At 41.1% G+C, this 20,254-nt stretch overlaps 1 protein-coding gene across 3 annotated transcripts in view; it reads left to right on the top strand.

Moving 5' to 3' along the window:
- Positions 1-20,254, top strand: part of MID1 (midline 1) — a 331,223-nt gene that overhangs the window by 273,716 nt on the left and 37,253 nt on the right. For all 3 annotated transcript variants that reach the window (XM_060233957.1, XM_060233958.1, XM_060233956.1), the window contains exon 4: positions 9,047-9,154. In XM_060233957.1, coding sequence (XP_060089940.1) covers positions 9,047-9,154 — 108 coding nt within the window. The remainder of the gene's footprint in view (positions 1-9,046; positions 9,155-20,254) is intronic.

The following is a 20,254-nucleotide window of genomic DNA, read 5'->3' as shown; positions in this document are numbered from 1 at the left end:
ACAGCAACATAATCAGAACACAGCTGTGGAAAAATCTGGAACAATTAGCGGAGAGGAGTGGGAGAGAATCTGTTTTCCTGTAGATGATTTACATGCCTGTATTTCGTCCAGTGTTTTCTAACGCTAGATAGGGGGGGAAACCATGAATGCTTCTACAAAATTGGGTTATTTTCCCACATTGAGAATCATTCTTAAATTATATAGAACAGGAAAGACATTTTAATATATTCCTTTGACTCAAATATTGTGTCTGTTGTTTTCGCTTTATAATGAAAACATTTCGCTTTTAATTTGGTTATTAAAAAATGCCTCAGGTTGGACTTGTTATACAAAGACTAGCTTAGGTTTATTTTATGTCCAATATTATGTAAACACACAAAAACAAGGGAAGGCAGGTTATCTTGATAAAGCTGTCCTGAACCCTGACAGCATAGCTGAGACTGGCAAATCTTTATATCAGTGTAACATTAGAGCAAGAAAGATATAGCAAGAATTGTGAGTGGCATTGGGAGGAACCTAACTTTTTTTCTTGTCTGCTGGCCAAATGAAAAATCCCAGAAGAAAAGTAGAATGTGTGAGAGTGAAACAGAGAAGGGAAAAACGTATAAAAATAGGATTTCATTACAAATAATGAAAGTGCCAATACTTAGAAAGACTTCGGCTACTTCAACAAAGAGTTCTTTAAAGTTTTGGAGCTAAGTATATCTCTCTTCTGTTTTCCATGAAATGGGCTTAGGGAGGAAAACCCTTCTTTGTGGTTTAGCAAAAATTAGAACTATGCCGTCGGGTGCTGCCTGAGAGAGACTATTAAACAATAAGAAGGCTTTGTTCACTGCAATAAAAATAATGCATACTGTGTTTTCATTATGTGGCAAAGTGCCAGCTCCTTTGGTTTCTCATTCATGGACTGAAATTTGGGAATTCTTCGATCCAATCTCAGGCAAGTTGAGAAGCCAAGACAGCAGCTAACAGGAAGGTTTAAGTAGTAATCCTGATAATTGATCGGGTTGATCAGAACATTTACTAATAGTCCTTTTCTCAAGACCTTGACATAAACAATTTGGACTTCAGAATTTGCTTTGTAGCCACTTAGAGTACATTGTACTGAGAACCACCAAATAAAAAGGTTAGATGGCCATTACAGTATGGTTCAAAGTAGCATGCTTAGCTTTCTTCTTTAGAGCAAAACAAAAAAAACACAGTTTCTGAAGCTCAGTTTAAGAAAATATCACATTCAAAAAGTTTCTTTTGAGGCAAGATCAGACTTGAGGGTAAGGCTGAAAAATTGACTGAAGAAAGAAATGAGGGCTTAGCATAACTAGAGATATTTGCTTAGTGTGCTAGCACCTTTTATGTGTAAGAGTCCAGGCAGGATAGTTTCTCACCACCTTAAAAGAAAATGTAAAGTTTCAATATGTAACATACATAACAAAGTTAGTATATAATTCCCTCAGTGAATTCATGGGCTGATTGTATCATATTTAATAGTAATAAACACTGGGAATATCATGAGACTGAAGTGATCCCAGGCAACTAAACACAAACACAGTTGGACCCTTGCACATTTTTATTGCTGCTATGTTTTAAAAAATCATACCAAAGAATGGTGTATTGGGGCAGTTTTATCATGTGAAATACCACCTTAAGTTGTTTTGCTTTACATGAAACAGCATAAATACTCAATAGTACAGCTGTGCAAGCCATGAATGTATTTTACTCTATAGGCCAGTTGTGCCTCATATTTTACATAATCTGGTTTCTGGAGAACCCAGTTAACCAGCTCAAATGGTAGGCTTTTTAATAGGGTTTAATAGGGTTTTCTAGACTAACAGGATAAAGTTGCAGAAAACAGTAATTCTCAGAGCAATTTTTGACCACTTGGTCCAGGGATCAAAATTCTTCTGCCTGGGGTTCATGAAGAAGAGTTGATCTAGTTACTTTCTGGATGTCAGATTCCAGCCAAAGTGTGAGCTGGCCATTTCATTGTCTTCAGCCTAGAAGGCCATTTACATTCACAGAGCTCTGATGGCTGGGTACTTGTCACAGCCCTTGACAGAATAGGCCATACTAGAGATCAGTTGACTTTCCTCTTCCTACCTGACTTTTGCTAATCACAGAAAACTTTGAAAACTTAAGTGTGCAGTTTTGCAAAGCCCAAAACCTGAAATAAAATGCAACATTTCTGCTCTCCCACCTTGCTGCTGTCTGCTACTGCTTAGTTGGGCAGGAGGAGGAAAATGTTGGGCAAAATGGAGGGCAATCGGCGTCCTCAGCTTGATGACACAGCTTCTAGTGCAACCCAGAAATTACATCATCACCTTGGGTCATGCTCTAGCACAGAGGTGCCAAATGTGCAGCCTGTGGGTCTAATCTGGCCCCTACAGGGCTCCAATCAGGCCCACCAACAAATGGCCCTTGTCTGCTTCCTTCTCCCTCTCCTGCTTCCTTTGGTCACCATTTTTCTGTTTCTCTTTGCAAAGAAGCCAAGCCAAGCAGCCTCTGCTCTTCCCCTCTCCTTTTTCCCCGAGGAGGAGAAAGGAGGAGCCTCAGCCAATGGAGGGGCTTGGCATTGTAGCTCTGCTGTGCGGATAGAACCTGGTTCTCTTAATCAAACAGCAAAGCTACAGAGCCAATCCCCTCTATTGGTTGATGCTTCTCTTCCCTCCACCTTCCCTGGCGAAGAGAGAGGGAAAGAGTGGAAGAGCAGAGGCTGCTTTGCTCAATCCCACTGAAGAAATGCAAAAAACACCTCTAAGACCTTTAACATAGTTTGAGTCAAGGTATGAACTTTTTGCCTTGCCCCCCCACCCTCTCTCTGCTGTTAAGCTCATTTTGTCAGGGTTCTCCTGGGTGCAACTGGGGTCCCTCTTGCTTTTCACTATATTCATGTCTTGGTCCAGTCTTTCTCGATAGGAAAGCAATGGGAACTATTTAGATGAGAAATAACCACAATCCACAGTGAGGTGGATTAGGCTGAGAGTGTGTGTCCAGCACATTTCATGTGTAGATTGGGGATTTTGAACCTAGACTTTCCAGATAGTAGGCTGATAGTGACCACTATACATGGCTGTTTCTATATTCTTGCACTGCCTCATAGGAGTTGCAGTTATTTTCTAGGGAAGATTATAGTTTAACAGATAACACATAGCCCTTTGTCTATGTCATGGTGCCTGCACATGTTCTTGACCAGCACACAAAGCAACTTATCTACAAAATCCCCAGCACATGAAGCAACTTATGTACAAAATGCCCAGTCATTTCATGTTTTCCCTTGGGCACAGAGCATTGACCATGAGATTTCTGTAATGTCAGTAAATCAAAAGTAAGCTTGCAATTTACAGATACACACCTTAACACCACAGTCAAGATTGCTACAGTACAGACATAGTCTCCAGAATTTGATGCAAGAATTCAGAGCAAGGGGTGTCAGTGATCAGAGACTGTTAAACAAAGTATTGCAAACATGCTAATATTTTAAGCATGTTTTATTTTAAGTAAAAAAAAATATTTAGTTGTGTTTGTCTGTGCCCTATAAAATTTATATCTCTGTTACCTGGCATTGCAGTTTATGATATACATGGCCTGGCTCAGATCCAGTCCTCATAACAAATGAGTTTGACACCCCTGCTCTAGCATTTGCCTAGAACCTATGGTTAATTGCTGGATTGTTGAGTCTCACGGCGCAAGTCCCTGCCTCTCCCCTCATCTCCCATCAGTTGCCAAGCCGTGCAATGCAATGATTCTGTTCATGTTGTTAACACACTGTATATATTGTGAAGGAACTGATTTAGTACTCTATAAACCAGGGTCAGCTGTATAGAATTATCAAATCAATGAATTAATTACTTCATTTAGTTAAATTAAATAAAAACAGAATAGAAAAGAAAAGAAAGAATTAATATGGCATGTTTTGTGAAATCTTGAAAGTATCATATGAGAGCAAAAACAGGTCTGATGAACTCTTCTTAATACCCACAGTTAGACACATTTTCCTTCCCTCATCTCCCTTAAGCATTTTATTATGAACAATTAGCTAACATTTGTCTCGCTTCCTTGCCTATAGTCCTGGACATAATTGAGATTTTATCTGCAGACTGATAAGCTGAAAAAATTACCCCAAGGAAATGCAATTCATACTGATGCAGTAATTAGTTATTTCTGTATACAATGTAAGAGACGATTTGAGACATTTTTCTACCAAGTTAATAATATGAGCAATGGAAAGCATGTGATGTTCCGTCAATTATTGCCATGTGATTAATTAGGTGTATTGTGCACATTTGGTTTTAATGCAAACAAGCATTCTTTGTTTTTCTTAAGGGCATATTATTAGAAAGTTACATATTACACATTTTGTGTAAACATAGCAGATATCAAAAAACAAAATTTGCATACAAATATTGATATAACAGCTGTCATCTAGTGAAGCTTAAATGCAATGAAGAAAGGCTTTTTCACAGCTGTTTGGTGGAATACAGTTTACTGTATCTTCAAGAAGTAAAAAGCACAAGTCATTGGTCGTTTTCGCACTCACCTCCAGCCGGCGCGACCCCCCTCTTCACCGCGCAGGATCTGCGCGGATTTCGCACTAAATGCCGCGGAGCAGCCTTTTGCGCCGGAAACTCCCGTCGCAAAAGCCGCACAAACGCCAAACTGCTTTTTGGCAATTTACGTTTGAGCGGCTTTTGCGCCGGGAGTTTCCGGCACAAAAGGCTGCTCCGCGGCATTTAGTGCGAAATCCGCGCAGATCCTGCGCGGTGAAGAGGGGGGTCGCGCCGGCTGGAGGTGAGTGCGAAAACGACCATTGAGAAAAGCAGCCAAGAGCAAAGAATATTTTGAGCAGCATCTTTTCTGTTCCTTCTCCAACAACAATTAAAAGTTTCCTACAGTTACATTACTGAATGGAAGTAACCCCAAAGTTATGCATATGAAGTGTAGGTGTTGAATCTTGATCATGGAGATCAGGGTTGAAATCTCAGCTGAGCCAGAAGGTTGCTAAGTGATCTTACTAGTTACTCATCCTAACCTAATACTCAGGGATGTGATAAGGATTAAAAAAAGGTCTTATGTCTTACCATCTTAAGATGATTGGGGAAACAATTGTATAAAATGCATTACATAAATAAATGCATACTTGTTTTCAGAATTAATTATATTGTTATTTGAGGTTCCTATTTTCTAATTTGTAAAATGCACCATTTAGGACCAATTAAACAATGATTGGTTTGATCATGGGCAGGAAAACCATATCACATCAGTGTCATCCCAAAGTATATTAGAGTAGTGGCTCCCAACCTTTTTGGCACCAGGGACCAGTCTTATGGAAGACAATTTTTTTCCACAGACCAGTGTGTGTTTGTGTGAGGTGCCGGGTTTTTTGCTGCCCCAGGCTGCACCCATGCCCCATCCCTGCCTGCTCAGGGGTCTTTAAATGAGGGGTAGGTGAAGGTCACTGCCACGTTGTCCCAAGTGGGCAAAAGGGGTGGCGAGGGCATGCTGCCACTTTTGGTGAAAGGGGTGGCAGGGCCGCACTGCCTCGCTCTGCAGTCCGGTTGCTAACAGGGCACAAACCGGACCCGGTCCATGGCTCAGGGTTTGGGGACCCCTGTATTAGTGAACACACATGGCCAGACTAGGTTATATATAAAAAGAATCTTATCTAGGTGAAATTACAGCTACATTGAGAACAATTTTGTTTGTATCTGAGGACCTAATAGAGTTGGGTATGAGACAGAATTGAATTTATCTTCACCACGGTACTACAAACCAACAGTGTAACTTGCAGACTATAGTTGCTGATGAAACTGGAGGTTCATTTCATATAGAAACCCATCTCCTGAATATTGTCTTGCTCAGTTGAAACAAAGGATGTACCTCACCACAAGAAAATGCATGCATTTGAACTAATATATTTTTGTTAAGGTTGTGCAGAAAGACCTGTCCAGAACTTCCTTCATATTCTTCTAGGATTTTGAGCAGAGTTGTTTTAGATTCCCACCTTATTTTTCACCAAATGAATATTTCAGGATAGTGTCTTTCTTTCTCTTGGAACCATTACCATTATCCTCAGTGGCAAACAGGCCATCAAACGATTCTACCACTGCGTCCCAGCTTATACTTTGGTAAACGTGAATTTTTCAAAACACATGAATGAGTTTCTAGGTATTCAGTGGGAGCTCACAGGAGCACAGCTCCTGAACATTTCTGAGAGTTCCACCTCCTCCTGAGAGTTCCACCTCTTTGTCCATTGAATAGTAGGTGCAGCTGCATAACAATCCCTATTTTTCTACAAAATGGCCCCTGGAGTTACTAAATGTAATCTGTTTTTCAACAACCTAAAAACTTCAATGCAACCTTACTAACAGATTTGAATAATAAAAGTATCTTCTTTTGCCACATTAAGTGGTTTGGAAAACTATGTGGCAATCTCCAGTATCTATTTGAACCATACTTGCTCTTTGCCAAACATCTGCATGGATCTTTGAAACTATCATACTGTTGTGCATGTAATTTAGACTCTAGTTTCAGCTTAGGCCAAGATCAAAACGCATTGTCCTAGTAGTGGTATAGTAGAACAAGCTGTCGCTTTTAACTCCTTTAAAATGGATGGGTTCATGTCTTCCAACTCTTTATACATATTCTGGAAATCTGTCATAGCCAAAATAATATTTTTTTCCAACTTAAACTGAAAAGCCCCTGACTTAGATGTCCAGACTGAAAAGCCCTTGCACTCAGTTATAGGAGGGTGGTATTTTGTTGTTTTGAGTGCTCAAAGGACTGTAGGAAGAATGTAAAGGCAGCAATTTAATGTTCTATGAATGAAACCTCCTTGTGGTTCTCTGGTTCTAAGCCATATTTCAATGTTGTGTGAACATCATTTAAAAGGGCTGTTCCCTGTCAGTCATTTTCCTATCCTAATGTCCACCTGGAAATATTTACATAGTCACTGCTCGCAAACATTGGCCAATAAACTGTCAGTTGTCAGTTTATTGGCAAACAGTACAAGTTGAGGAAAGTCAGCAGTTATTGTGCCTGTGTAAAAAATAGTTGACAAAAAAGAGGGAAAGATGGTTATTAGGCTGGGTAGAATAGAAAGATGAGCAGAAAGGAGGGATATGGAAGTTAGCAGTCATGAAGGAAGTGGATGTATGGGGAAAACACGTACAAGAAGTAAGGAAAACTAAAATGGTACAGGCAAGGGACTACTGGGACCTTGAAAAGCAGAAAGTTTATATACCTTATGTGAGGAACCTGCAAGGACTTATAGAGGAAAGAGGCAGTTCACTTGTCCCTGTATTTTTCCCCACACTACTTCCTTTTCCCCTCCTCTTGGCAGTACTAATATCCTTTCCCTGTTCCCTACTTCCTTTGTTCCTTCACACCTCCCAACCTTCCCTGACCATCACTAATCTGGGAAATTCCTGAAAATTTGGGGGTGGAGCCTGTAGGGGCATTTCAGCTAAAATATGTTGCATATTATAGAATCTGCTCTCTGAAGCTGCATTTTTTCCAGGGGAAATTATCTCTGTAGTCTAGAGATCAGTTGTAATTCCAAGAAAACTCCAGGCTCCATATGTAGGTTGGCAACTGTACCTGCCCCTAGTCTTCTGATCTATTTATTTCCTTTCTACCTTGCATTTTTCCTGAGTGGGGACCCAAAGCAGCTACGTCATTCTCTCCTCTTTTATTTTATAGTGCCCCATATGTGCCCCAGAGAGCACTGAGATCCAGCTCACAGAACTTACTGACAATCCCTGGGCCAAGAGAAGCCAGGCTGAGGGCCACTAGGGAGCAGGCCTTCTCGGTGATAGCCCCTCGTTGGTGGAACGACCTTCCGGAGATGGTGCGAGCCCTGCTGGACTTGAACCAATTCCGCAGGGCTTGCAAAACATGTCTCTTTCAGCTGGCCTTTGAGATGGAACCCGACTAATCTGATGAATGGACAACTAGTCATCTTGTGGATATCACGACTATAGCATTTAGCACCCATTTTATATGTATTTAATTTTTAAATAATTTTACTGTAATTGATATTTAAAATTGTTTATGTTGTTTTATGATTCATGGGATTCCCATGCCTGTCAGCCGCCCTGAGCCCGCCTCGGCGGGGAGGGCGGGATATAAAAATAAAATATTATTATTATTATTATTATTATTATTATTATTCTCACAACAACTCTGTGAAATAGGTAAAGCTAAGTGTGTACAAATGGTCTAAGATCTCCCAGCAAGCTTCCATGACAGAGTATGGATTTGATCCTGGGTCTACCAAATCCTAGTCTAACACTCTAACCACTACACAACACTGTCTTTTGTGTAGTGGCTGCTGTTGAACTGTAGCAAGCTTCTGGGCCTGGGTAAGTCATGCAGGTTACATGGTAGAGTTGCCTGATGGCTGCTGCTACAGTTTGCTCCGAGTCCTCGTTCAAATGTCAGAACAGCCCAGGAAAGGGCTCTGTCCCCGCCCCCCCCCCCCAATATCTTACAATATCCACTTAAAGTTACAGGCACCGTTTCTATTGGGGGGGGGGTTAATGACTCAGGGGTTTTTTTTCTAGGTGTCAGATTTTTCTACATTTCTAAGGCTTTTCTCAAGTTTGTGAAAGGATCTGATTTGTCTGTTCATGGTTCCAGTCTCTGGATTCAAGTAATCAAAGTTTTGGCCATTTCGTGAAATAGATATATTGAAAAATTCTCAGTGATAGCCCTGTGGACAGTCACTGTGCTTTGTGGAGTGATGTGTGGAAACTTTGCTGCAAGACACCATTTCCTAATGATGTTCCATGAAATTATCATTGTATATTTTTTGGGCAGCCATCAATAGTAGCACGCATCAGCACAACTGTGGATTATCCATGAGTTCTTCTATTTGATATCTGTATGTAGAGGATTTTAGAATGTATGAAACTGTGACTCAAACTGCAAATGCATCAGTTGAAAAGAAATGCATGTTTTTGTATAAAACTTTTTAAAAAGTTTAAAATCATCTCAGATGGAAGTGAAGTTGAGCAACCTTTTTTAAAAACAAGTCTGACATACTCTTTAGGTGAATGCGTCCCGACAAGAAACCAAGCTGATGGAGGAATGTGACCTGCTTATTGAAATAATCCAACAAAGACGCCAGATCATTGGGACCAAAATCAAGGAAGGAAAGGTAAGACTTTTAAACTTTTGTGCTTCTCCAAAGATGAACTAAATGGTTTCTGCTCTATAAATTCTCTGACTTCTAGCTTTTATATTCTACAAAACAGCATACTAGTCCTTGAGTAATCCTTGACAGCGGCTACATTTTGCAGAAGAAACTCGTGCATGCTGTCACTACTCATTAAGTAAACAGTCATGTCTAAATCCACAATTTTGATTATGTCTCAGGCTGTTGTTGTTTGCCCCAGTACCCAAATGATGACTCGAGACAACAGTGTAAATTCAACGTTCATTTAAATTTATTCAAATCTGCTGATCTACATCATCAATTAATTATGCTAATATTTAATTGAGGGCAGGCTAAACTGGGCTGCCTTTGTTCTGGCAAATCCACCCTGGCCAGCAGCTACCTCGGCCAGCAGCTACCCCTGGCCTTGTTTATCTTCAGCCACACATAGAGTGCTGAGAGGTGCCCAGCCCCAGTGCCCTACTCTGATGCACCATTAAGTCACTATCAGGTTCAGGAAGATGTTGTACAGCACCAAAGGTGCTCCTCCTTCCTAAGCCCCATCCCACTGTCCAATGAGTGATGGCTTGTTCAGGACATGCCTTCCATCATGCCAGTGGCTCAGTGTGTTCACCGCATATCCTTCCTAAATGAGCAACGCACCCTATATCCACCAAACGAGACAGTTAGCCTAGCTTAACACCCCTTGCCCCCACCTGCAAACTATAACGCCACACAGGCCCTGATGTAGATTAGCTAAGTACAGATGCAGGCCCTGATGTAGATCAGCAACCCTCTGAGAGAGATGAACCCCATCATCCATCAAATAGATGAGGCCTTTTCAATCTGATTGTCTTTTTTTTGTTTAAATATATATTTTATCGTTATTATTGATTGTCCATTTCTCTTACACTCTTCTTCTCATTCCATTTAACATATTTCCCTCCATCCCACCCCCCTTAGTCTATACGTCGTCTTCCAGCCAGGGACAAAGGACTCGGAGCTTCCACTGAATGTCTGCCTTCTTTTCTTCTTTTGCCCACTTCAGGTAGATCAGCCACTTTTCCTTAATCCTTGTTGTTCTTTCCTCCCATGACCCTTCTTGAGTCATAATGGCAGCTGTATCTGACTGAACAAAATCAAAAAGATAATCATGCCAAATTCTTTCCTTCCATTTACTTTATCCTTCCATCCTACCGCCATTACCGCTTTACCCGCTGATATCATTACTTTTAATAGGTCTTGATTATTCTTCCCTATTATCGCATTCCCTAGTATACTCATCTTCATCAATTCAAAGTCTATTCTCAGTTCAACTTGAAAGAACTTCTTTATCATTCCCACTACCATTTCCAATAATCTATTAGCCTCGGGGCATTCCCACCACATGTGGGTGTACCATCCCTTCTCTTTCTTACAGTGCCAGCATTTAGGGCTCAACCCAGGAAACATGTTCGCTAAGGTAGCCGGAGTTCTATACCATTTAGTAAAGAATTTCAATTCCATTTCCCTAACTTTATAAATTTTAACCTTTTTTAAGCCTTCCATTAACTTTTCTACTGTTGGTTTTGTTATCTGGCCTTCTGAACTCCATATCCGTTGAAGGTAACCTATTACTCCTTCGATGTCTGAGGTCATACACCTGTATAAAATGCTTACTATTCCTTTTTTTGTTTTACCCATTAATTTATAAATCTTTTCCATAGGTTCCTCTTCATTGAAATTACTTTTTTCCACTTTCTTTTTAACTTTAGTATACAATCCTTAAATACAATTTAAGCCAATGTTGTACCCCTACTGCTTCTTGCAACTCTTGTAATGGTTTTAACTTATCCATTATTAACAAATCTTCTCTGTATCCTTTAAGATTGAGTGATTCCCTCCACCTATAGTCCCTGTCTTCCTCCATTAACGTTTCTAATGGCGTCCATCTAGATACCCGATTTAATCATTTTGGCTGCCACTTCTTCCACACCATTAACCCACTCTTCCTTGGACCCTCATTTAAATTAAAGTCCCTCTTCTCCATATTCGTAAAGATACCATATTTTCCTACTCCGTTATTAGCCTCATTCTCAAACCTTACCCATTTCTGATCATCTTCCCTCTCTATCTCTAACAATGCTTTAAGCTGGCAAGCTTCATAGTAATTAGTTATATCCGGAACTCCCCATCCCAAATCCGATTGATGATTGTATACTAGCTTTTTTGCAATTCTAAATTTCTTATTTCCAAATATCCATTCTCTTATTTTAGTGTTCCAGTTACTCATTTTTTGTTTATCAATCTCCAATGGTATCTTTTGAAATAAATATAATAACCTTGGCATCCAAAACATCGATACACTTCTTATTTTAGTAGTCAGACTCATATGTCTTGCTCCCCACTGCTGCATATCCTTCGCTATCTTCTCCCATACTTTTTTATAATTACCCTCCACTCTTATTAATATTTTTATATATTTCTATTCCTAAGTATTTAAATTTCTTAACTCCCATCCCCATATTAGTTAACCTATTAATTTCTTTCCTTTCCTCCCAATTAACGTTGAAATACATTATTTCTGATTTTTCCATATTAATTCTTAAACCCGACGATGCTTCAAAATTATCCAATATAATTTTCATTTCCCTAATAGCCTCTTTCGGGTTCGACATTATCATAATTATGTCGTCTGCAAATAAGTTAATTTTCATTTCCTCCTTATCTATCCTACAACCTTCTATTCTACCTGCATTCCTAATTCTTTCTGCCAATTGTTCTGTTGCCATTATAAATAAGGTTGGGGATAGTGGGCACCTCTGCCTTACCCCTCTCCCAATTGGGAATTGTTCCGTGTATTCATTATTTACCCTTACTACTGCTGTACCCTCCCTGTATAGCTTTTAAAAATAATGAATCTATCCCATACTTCGTCATTGTGGACCACAGGAACTCATGGGACAACATATCAAATGCCTTATATACATCCAATTTAAGCAATCCCAATTGCCCAGAATGTCTATGATAAAGTACATTTAGTATATTCCTTATAGGATGTGCTATACTCCTATTCTTCATGAATCCATATTGATCCTCATTTATTATGCACGGTAATATATTTCGTAGTCTATTTGCTAATATTTTAGCAAATATTTTGTAATCCTGATTAAGTAAACTTATTGGTCTATGTGATCCAACTTCCTGGGAGTCTTTCTGAGGTTTTAATATTATAGTTATCTCGGCCCTCCAAGAGTCGGGAGCCTTTCCTCCTTTCAGTACCATATTGAACACCTGTTGTAGTTCCGGGATCAATAGCTCCTTCATTTCTTTGTAAAAATCCACAGTAAATCCATCTGGCCCCGGGGATTTGCCTAATTTTAAACTGCTCACTACCTCCTCTATTTCCTGAAGTGTGATTTCCTTCTCCAAACTCTCTTTATCTAAGTCTTTCAAACATTCCCCACTTCTTTCCATAAAATCTGTTATGTCTCTTCTGGCATATAACGTCTTATAAAACTCTTGAAACGCTTGCCTGATTTCTCTCGGATTCTGCATAATATGTCCTTGCGTTCTAATACTTTTCACCCTTTGCTTTTCTTTCCTAGTCATAAAATAGTTAGCCAATCTCCTAACAGAATTTATTGATTCCCTTTGAAACTCATTCCTAACCATAGTTTGTTTCTTCCATAGTGTCCTAAAGTCAAGGGAGTCCAATTGCTTCCTAATCTCTTCAATCTTTTTTTTTCCTTTCAGGGCAAAATCTTATACCTTGCCTACTCTGTAGTGCACCTAATTCCTGGAGTTTCTGTGTCTTGTTAGTATACCTTTCTTTTTAAATCTCTTTCTCCTTCATCATACCTTGTCCTCTTAGTACTGCCTTTGCCGCCTCTCACAGAATATCCGTGGCCACTGTTCCCCTATTTTCTCTGAAATATTGCTTTACCTGATTTTCCATATAATGTCTATCTTCTTATTTTTGCTAAAACCATGCTATTAAATCTCCATATCCTTCTAATTTGCTCATCTCTTGTCTCCAGTTCTATAATCAGTGGGGCATGATCCGAAATCCATATTGGATGGGTTGTTATTTTCCTCAGTTCCCAATTATTTGATTTTTAAAGAAATATATAATCAATACAAGAAGCTGTTTTATGTCTACTTGAAAAGTGTGTCGGCTTGGGGACTAAACTCAAAGCTTCGTGCGCTTCTATCAAATTCCTTTTCCACTGCCTTATCCTCTCTTTAGTCATATCTATATTGAAGTCTCCTGCTATTATGACTTCTCCCTCTGAGAATCTCTGGACTTTTTGCATTACCTTATTCAAAAATTTCCTCTGTCCTGTATTTGGGGCATATATATTTATCAAGGTTATCAGCCTATTTTGAAACTTGCCTTTAATGAACAAAAATCTTCCCTCCCTATCACTAACTAAATCTAGCATCCTGATATCTATCCTTGTATGTGCTAAAATTGCTACTCCTCTTGCTTTAACCCTACTCCTTGCTTCAGCTAACACCTTCCACCCTGGGTGCTTGATCAATGGTTTAATGTCGTCCTTTGCCTTATGTGTTTCCTGTACACATATTATATCTATATTTTGTTGCCTTGCAAATCTTGCTAATCTGTATCTTTTCAAATCTGAACCTAGCCCATTGACATTCAGTGAGAGCATTTTCAAAACTCTAACCATATTCGTAACCCTTCTCTCCCTTCCCTGGCTGAATAGTTACTTCTAATATACTTCTCTCCCTTCTCCCTATCCCCTTCCTTCCCCCTTTCCCTTTACCCCTCGCCCCCCTCCCCTCTTCAGGTATAGGGCTTGCATTTGGGGTGATCTCTCTCCCCTCCCTGTACCTTGGGGTGGGCACATCTCTTCCCCCTCCTATATTCTCTATCCTTTCCTTCATTTAAGACCGTAAGACCCCCTCCCTCTTATTTATGGGGTACTTCCCTTTCTTAGAAGCTTCTTCCTCCTCCCTTGAACATCTTATAATCGCGTCCTTTGTCATTTCTCCTGGCGCGTAGAAGGTTCCTCTGTACTTGACCCTTCCATTGGTTGAGTTCCTATTTCCCCTGGGTCAAGACCCAGCTTCCCCAGGAGTTTCACCACTTCAGCTGGATTCCTTGCTATAACACTTTTGCCTTCTTTATAAATCACAATACTGGCTGGATAAGCCCATGTAAACAGTATCTTGTTCTGAAAAAGCTTGTCTGCAAATAGCTTCATTAGTCTTTTTTCCTCCAGTGTCTCATTACAAAAGTCTTGTCTTATAAATACTTTTTTCCCTTTAAATTCCAATCCTTTCTTTTTCTTCAAGGCCAGGAACACTTGTTGCTGAATTTTTTCTCTTGCAAATTTAATTATTACCGGTCTGGGCTCCCCGCCAGTCTTCCTACTCCTTATCCTGTGAACTCTTTCTACGTGGTCAGCGTTGATCATTATTCCTGTCTCTTGTTCTGAAATCCATTTTATCATAGCATCTTCCGGCTGTCGTGAATCAACATCTTCTGAAATGCCATGGAAAATTAAATTCGCCCTCCTCACCCTGTCTGACAGCCACTTGAGCTGTTCCTTTAAATAAGCTATGTCCTGCTTATTTGCTGAAGCTGTCTTGTCTGCCTGGCTAGCCAGCTCTTTAACATCTTTTAACAACAACAACAACAACAACAAAATTTTATTTGTATCCCGCCCTCCCCGCCGGAGCAGGCTCAGGGCGGCTAACAACACAATTTAGGTTTAGTTATACAGAAATAGATAAAAATACATTTAAACATTGTAAACATTTTAATTAAAATTCTACGTAGGCTTTAAAAGTTGATTAAATTAAAATTAATAAGTGCTAATGCTATGTTTGCTGTTTATGTTTATGATGGCGGTTTCCTTAGCAATTTCCGTTTTCATCAGCGAAGGCCAGTCGGAAGAGGAAGGTCTTGCAGGCCCTGCGGAACTGTTCAAGGTCCCGCAGGGCCCGGATTTCCTCTGGAAGTTGGTTCCATAGGCTCGGGGCTATAGAGGAGAAGGCCCGGTTACGGGTACTTTGCAGCTTCACCTCTCTCAGTCCGGGGATAGTCAGCAAGTTTTTCCCGGCTGACCTCAGTGCTCTCTGGGATTCATGTGGGGAGAGACGGTCCCTAAGGTATACAGGTCCTCGACCATATAGGGCTTTAAAGGTAATGACCAGCACTTTGTAACGAACCCAGTATATGACTGGCAGCCAGTGCAGTTCGCGCAGCCCAGGCTGTATGTGCTCCCATTTAGGAAGCCCTAACAACAGTCTAGCTGCTGCGTTCTGCACCAGCTGCAGCTTCCAGGTTCGGTACAGAGGCAGCCCCATGTAGAGGGCATTACAGTAATCCAGTCTCGAGGTGACCGTTGCATGAAGCACCATTGCCAGATCTTGGCGCTCTAGGAAGAGAGCCAACTGCTTTGGCCGCCTTAGATGGAAAAAGGCTGACTTGGCAGTGGCTGCGATCTGGGCCTCCATTGATAATGCAGGCTCCAGTAAAACTCCCAGGCTCCTAACCCGGTGCGCCGCCTTCAACGGCGCCCCGTCGAAGATCAGGAGAGGTATTTCCCCTCCCCGAGCGCCCCGACCCAGGCAGAGGACTTCTGTCTTCGCTGGATTCAGTTTCAGCCCACTCCTCCTCAACCAGGTTGCCAAATCCTGCAGGGCCCGGTCTAAGTTCTCTGGGACGCAGTCAGGCCGACTGCCCATTAATTCCTTATTTAACTGACTCACCTCATTTTTTACTTTGTCAGTGGCCTCTTGTATCTTGTTATTAGCTTCTAACATCAGCGCCTGAAATTGTGCTATCTGTTCTGAAAGCTGTTTAACCGTTGTGGCATCCATTTCTGAGCTGTTAATCACCACCCGTACAGCTTTATCTCACTTACACAATACTCCCTACTAACTGCTATTTCTCGTCTCAGCACGCCTTTTGCTTCTTTAACAACTATACAGGTTATTTATGCCCCCATAATCACAATATTTACATTCCTTTCGGTCCTAATCTCTTCCTTGTCTCAGAGAGGGATGAGCCAAGGCTTCTTCCTCTAGAGCATGCGCATTCCCCTCCTTCTTCAATCTGATTGTCTAATGTGGAATGTAAACACTACTACCAGCCAAAACAGCTTTCATACACCTAAGTCCAACTTGCGCCTGGCTTTTCAGTCCTTGCGGGCTTAACTGTTTCCATCCAATTCTGCCTTTGCAAAGCAGATACCAAGCTATCATAACTTCCCGTATTGCTCCCTTACTCTATTTAACTCTCTAATTATTCTGTGCTTAAGCATGAGTCCCTAGGTTTGTACTGGGTCATTCTCACCCAAGTACAATACCAGGATCTTAGGATGACTGCCCTCTCTCAAAACCTGGTGGGGAGAAAGCAGGAGTTGATTCCACAACAACCTTCTTTACTGTACTGCAGCATACTGCCAAGGGGGTGCAATCCTAGTTGTGTCCTTATTCCATGCTGGTGGTTGCTGGTACAGAATACAATGGAATGCCCCAATACTAGCACTCTGACAGGACTCAGTATTCTTGGACCTGAAAAATAAAATCAAGCTGTTTATCTGCTGCAGTGCAACTTCAAAGAGTAAAGGGGTGCATGTTTAAATGCCTCCCTTCCCTTCCCCATTCACGACATAGCAGCAACACACATCCAGGAGAGAGGGGAAGGCAATTTCCCGTAATAAACTGAACTGAAGGATCTGAGCTCATAGTTTTCCAGTGAGGAATTCCTGTACTTCTAATTTAGTTTCCCTCTGTGTCATCATTTGGGGTCAGTACCCTGCCTACTGCCCACCCCAGATTGTCCTGGAGACATCCACCATTTTTTAAAAAAATACTTGTATTGAGATGCAATTTTGTCCGTATAAAATGGTCACACTGAACTCTCTGGCAGCAATTACTTCCCCCCCTCCAAACTGATTCATCATCTCTCATCTTTGCAGAAGGGGGCAGAGGTGAAAGCGAGGTGATTTTTTTTTAACATTCTCTTTTTATATATAAACAGGTGCTGCAATTTTGCACACACTTAATGCAAATTGAGCTCTCCCCCAGCTTAATGGGCTTTACTCATGAGCAGACACAACACTGTAAGCCAAAATGCCCTCAAAACGAGGTTGGGGAATTGACAGGTGGGCACCTATGGCTTAAAAAGGATCTAGAATCTATGTATACAGGATTCCACTTCCAGAAATTATTGCTTAAATTCACCAAGGACACTAATTAAATAAAAACAATTAAAATTTATTGTAGAAAAATATAGAACACACATACAAGGTGATGGATACATACAACACACATACAGTCCTAATAAAAATAGAAAAAAATGCATAGAGGTAACATAAGGATGGACAAACAGGGTGATAATTACTGATCGTAGTCTTCAAGGAAGGCTCCAATGGTGACGAACGAGGACTAGGGGGAAGGGACTCTCAACTGATCAGGAATCGGGGATGTATCTAGACAGTGGAACTGGGGTACTGCTAGATGCACACCTGTGGGGAGCTGGGTCATAGGTTATAAGGACTACCTTGAGCCTTTAGGGGATGGGAGGTACAGGGGCGGATGACAGGTGGTCAGCTGGTACATGACCTCAGAAAAAGGGAAGGCTCTGCAATGACCATAAGGGCTGGACTTATGTGGTAGCCAATAGCCTGTTTATTGGGGGCACCTGATTGGATGCCCATACCTGGCCAATGAGCTGACTTGGCCCTGGTTACCTGATTGGACTTCAGGTAACAATGGGCCAAAGGGGGAGGCTCCAGGATGACCATTAAGGGAAAAAATGGGAGAAATTATTGGGGTGGGGGTGATTAAAGCTATCAAACTTATCTAAAAAGGTGACAATAGATGGCCAAATAGCTACCTAAGGTAACACCCAGTCTATACAAAGACACTTGGCTCTAGGTGAAGATGTTCTTACTCTTCTTCATCCCTCTACTGGCACCAGTCTTTGTCTTGGGTTCCGTTGGACAAAGGCTTAGGCAGTCTGGCAGGATCCATGCCTAAGATAAGCTTGATGGCCTTATGCATAGGTGACATCTGTTGAGTACGTGAGTCTCTCGCTTCGCTGTAATGGAGTCTGGCACTGCAGGAAGATAGGTGCTGGTGATGTTAGCCTTCCCATATGGAGTCTGTGGTCAAGGCTGGAAATCGCTTGCCTGGACAGTTCCTGGCGGCACACCTGCTTCCACTGCAACGGCTGAGATGGTGATCACAAGGAGCGACTGGAAACCCATCTGTTCTCCTGGTTAGCACTCCTCCAGAGACATGGAGTGTTATTGCAACGTTGTGGCTGTTAGTACTCACACAAGTCCCTACATTCTGGTAGACAAAACCCACGTTCTCTTGGTAGATGTGTGTGAGTTGAATCCCCAGACACCCTGGCAACCAGACGGGTGACTATGATGTTCTGGAACCAGGGGTCTTTTTCTCACAACACTGCCTCTCGGGCTTCACGTGAGACTATTTTCTTGATTGCCTCTGCAAACCTGGCTCTCCAAGGCCACCTTTGGAGAAGCCAAACTTGTTTGAACTGATTGCATTTCAACACAGTTTTTTTAAAAGAAAAAATTATATTATAGCAATGTTGTAACATTGGGACAAGCAGGCAGTGAAGTTTCACGTGGCCTTCTCAGTGCATGTCAATGTAATGATGTGCTGGTCAGGCTTTCTTGGCATGCTCCCCACCTCCTTTTACCCAAACAAGCAGGGTCCCGCTCGGTGTAACTTCCAGGCGGCAAGCGGCAGCCCTTCAACACTCTTGTTGCTCTCCTCTGCCCGTCTCTCACTGATTCCTCATTTTAAAATAAACCTCCCCCCATTTTTTATGACAGTGTAGCAATGTGTTAACATCACTGCACATGCACAATTTTTTTTTCAAAAAAAGGGGCTCCATTACTGATGAAATGCATGATGGGTGGTGGCATGATCCCTTCTGAAGTAAAGTGCAGAACATGTGAGGTGGGTCTGGTCCTGAAAAACTGCAAAGGAGAAGCCCTATGCAAAATCAAAGCATCAAATGAGAATTCAACTCAACAGTAAGTAAGAAGTAAGACCATACTGTAGAAATAGATCCCCCTTTGCAGCAAAAAAGTACAGATACAAACCTTCCTTTACAAAGCCTTTCACACAAATGAATTGAGGAGGTTGAAAGGAAGAGATAAGAGTAACTACAGACAGGTGGGGACAGAAGGATCAAGGGAAATTGCAAATAAAACCAGTGAATACCAAGTGGGGTTAATCATGCACACCACACACAGTTGACACCATACATGTAACTTTTCCCAGAATCACACAAACTAAAAAACCTCATTCCCACTCCTCTGTTAAAACCCGTGTTAATAATATTCAGAAGACCAGATTGCTCCAAGCCAGATTGTTCTCCAAAACCAGCACTAGCATGCTCCTGTCTCCTCAGCAGCAAGCAGCAAAAGCACAAGGCCAATCCAGCCTCAAGCTTCCTTTAAAACTGTACTGGGACAAATCAATCTACAACTCCAAAGGCTATGAATGCTCTTTTTAGAATTTCAGTTATATGGTAGGGGTAGTAATCTTGCGCACGTGTTATTTTCCAAGGAAAAAAGGGCTGTGTTTGGACATATTGAAGTTGCTAATATAATAATGTTCTAACAATATTGTGTTTGTGAGACTTTAGAACTAAAAGTATTTGCCCAGGGTTGACACAAATATTTCCACAAATATTTTAATCCAAAATTGCCTTAATAATTATTTAAGGTATTTGTACAAGCTAACTACCAAAATCTTTAAAAGTAGTCATAGATGTTGTCTATTGGAAGCTGAGCACAGGAGTGGAAAATTGTGTGATGAAATAGTTTAATACTTGAGTTTGGACTCAGCATGTTAAATACTGTTTCTGAATAACTATCATACAGCCATTTTTTTTAATGGCAGCCTATTGTGTGAGGTAAGTTTCAAATATTCATTCAAGCTTTAAATTGGTTGCCTAGCTAACTGTGAAATCAGTGTGACTATGATTCTTGTTGCTTTTTAGCGCCAGACATTCAATCTTCAACTGCTAAAGGAGCTTGAAGAGTCAAACATAAACTCTCCTTGTGTGGGAAAGCTTTGACAAGAAATAAAGTCAAGGGG

Source organism: Heteronotia binoei, chromosome 3 (genome assembly GCF_032191835.1).
Source record: "Heteronotia binoei isolate CCM8104 ecotype False Entrance Well chromosome 3, APGP_CSIRO_Hbin_v1, whole genome shotgun sequence".
Classification (NCBI taxonomy): domain Eukaryota; kingdom Metazoa; phylum Chordata; class Lepidosauria; order Squamata; family Gekkonidae; genus Heteronotia; species Heteronotia binoei.
The sequence above is the reverse complement of the archived record's forward strand: the minus strand, read 5'-3'. Positions and strand labels throughout refer to the sequence as shown.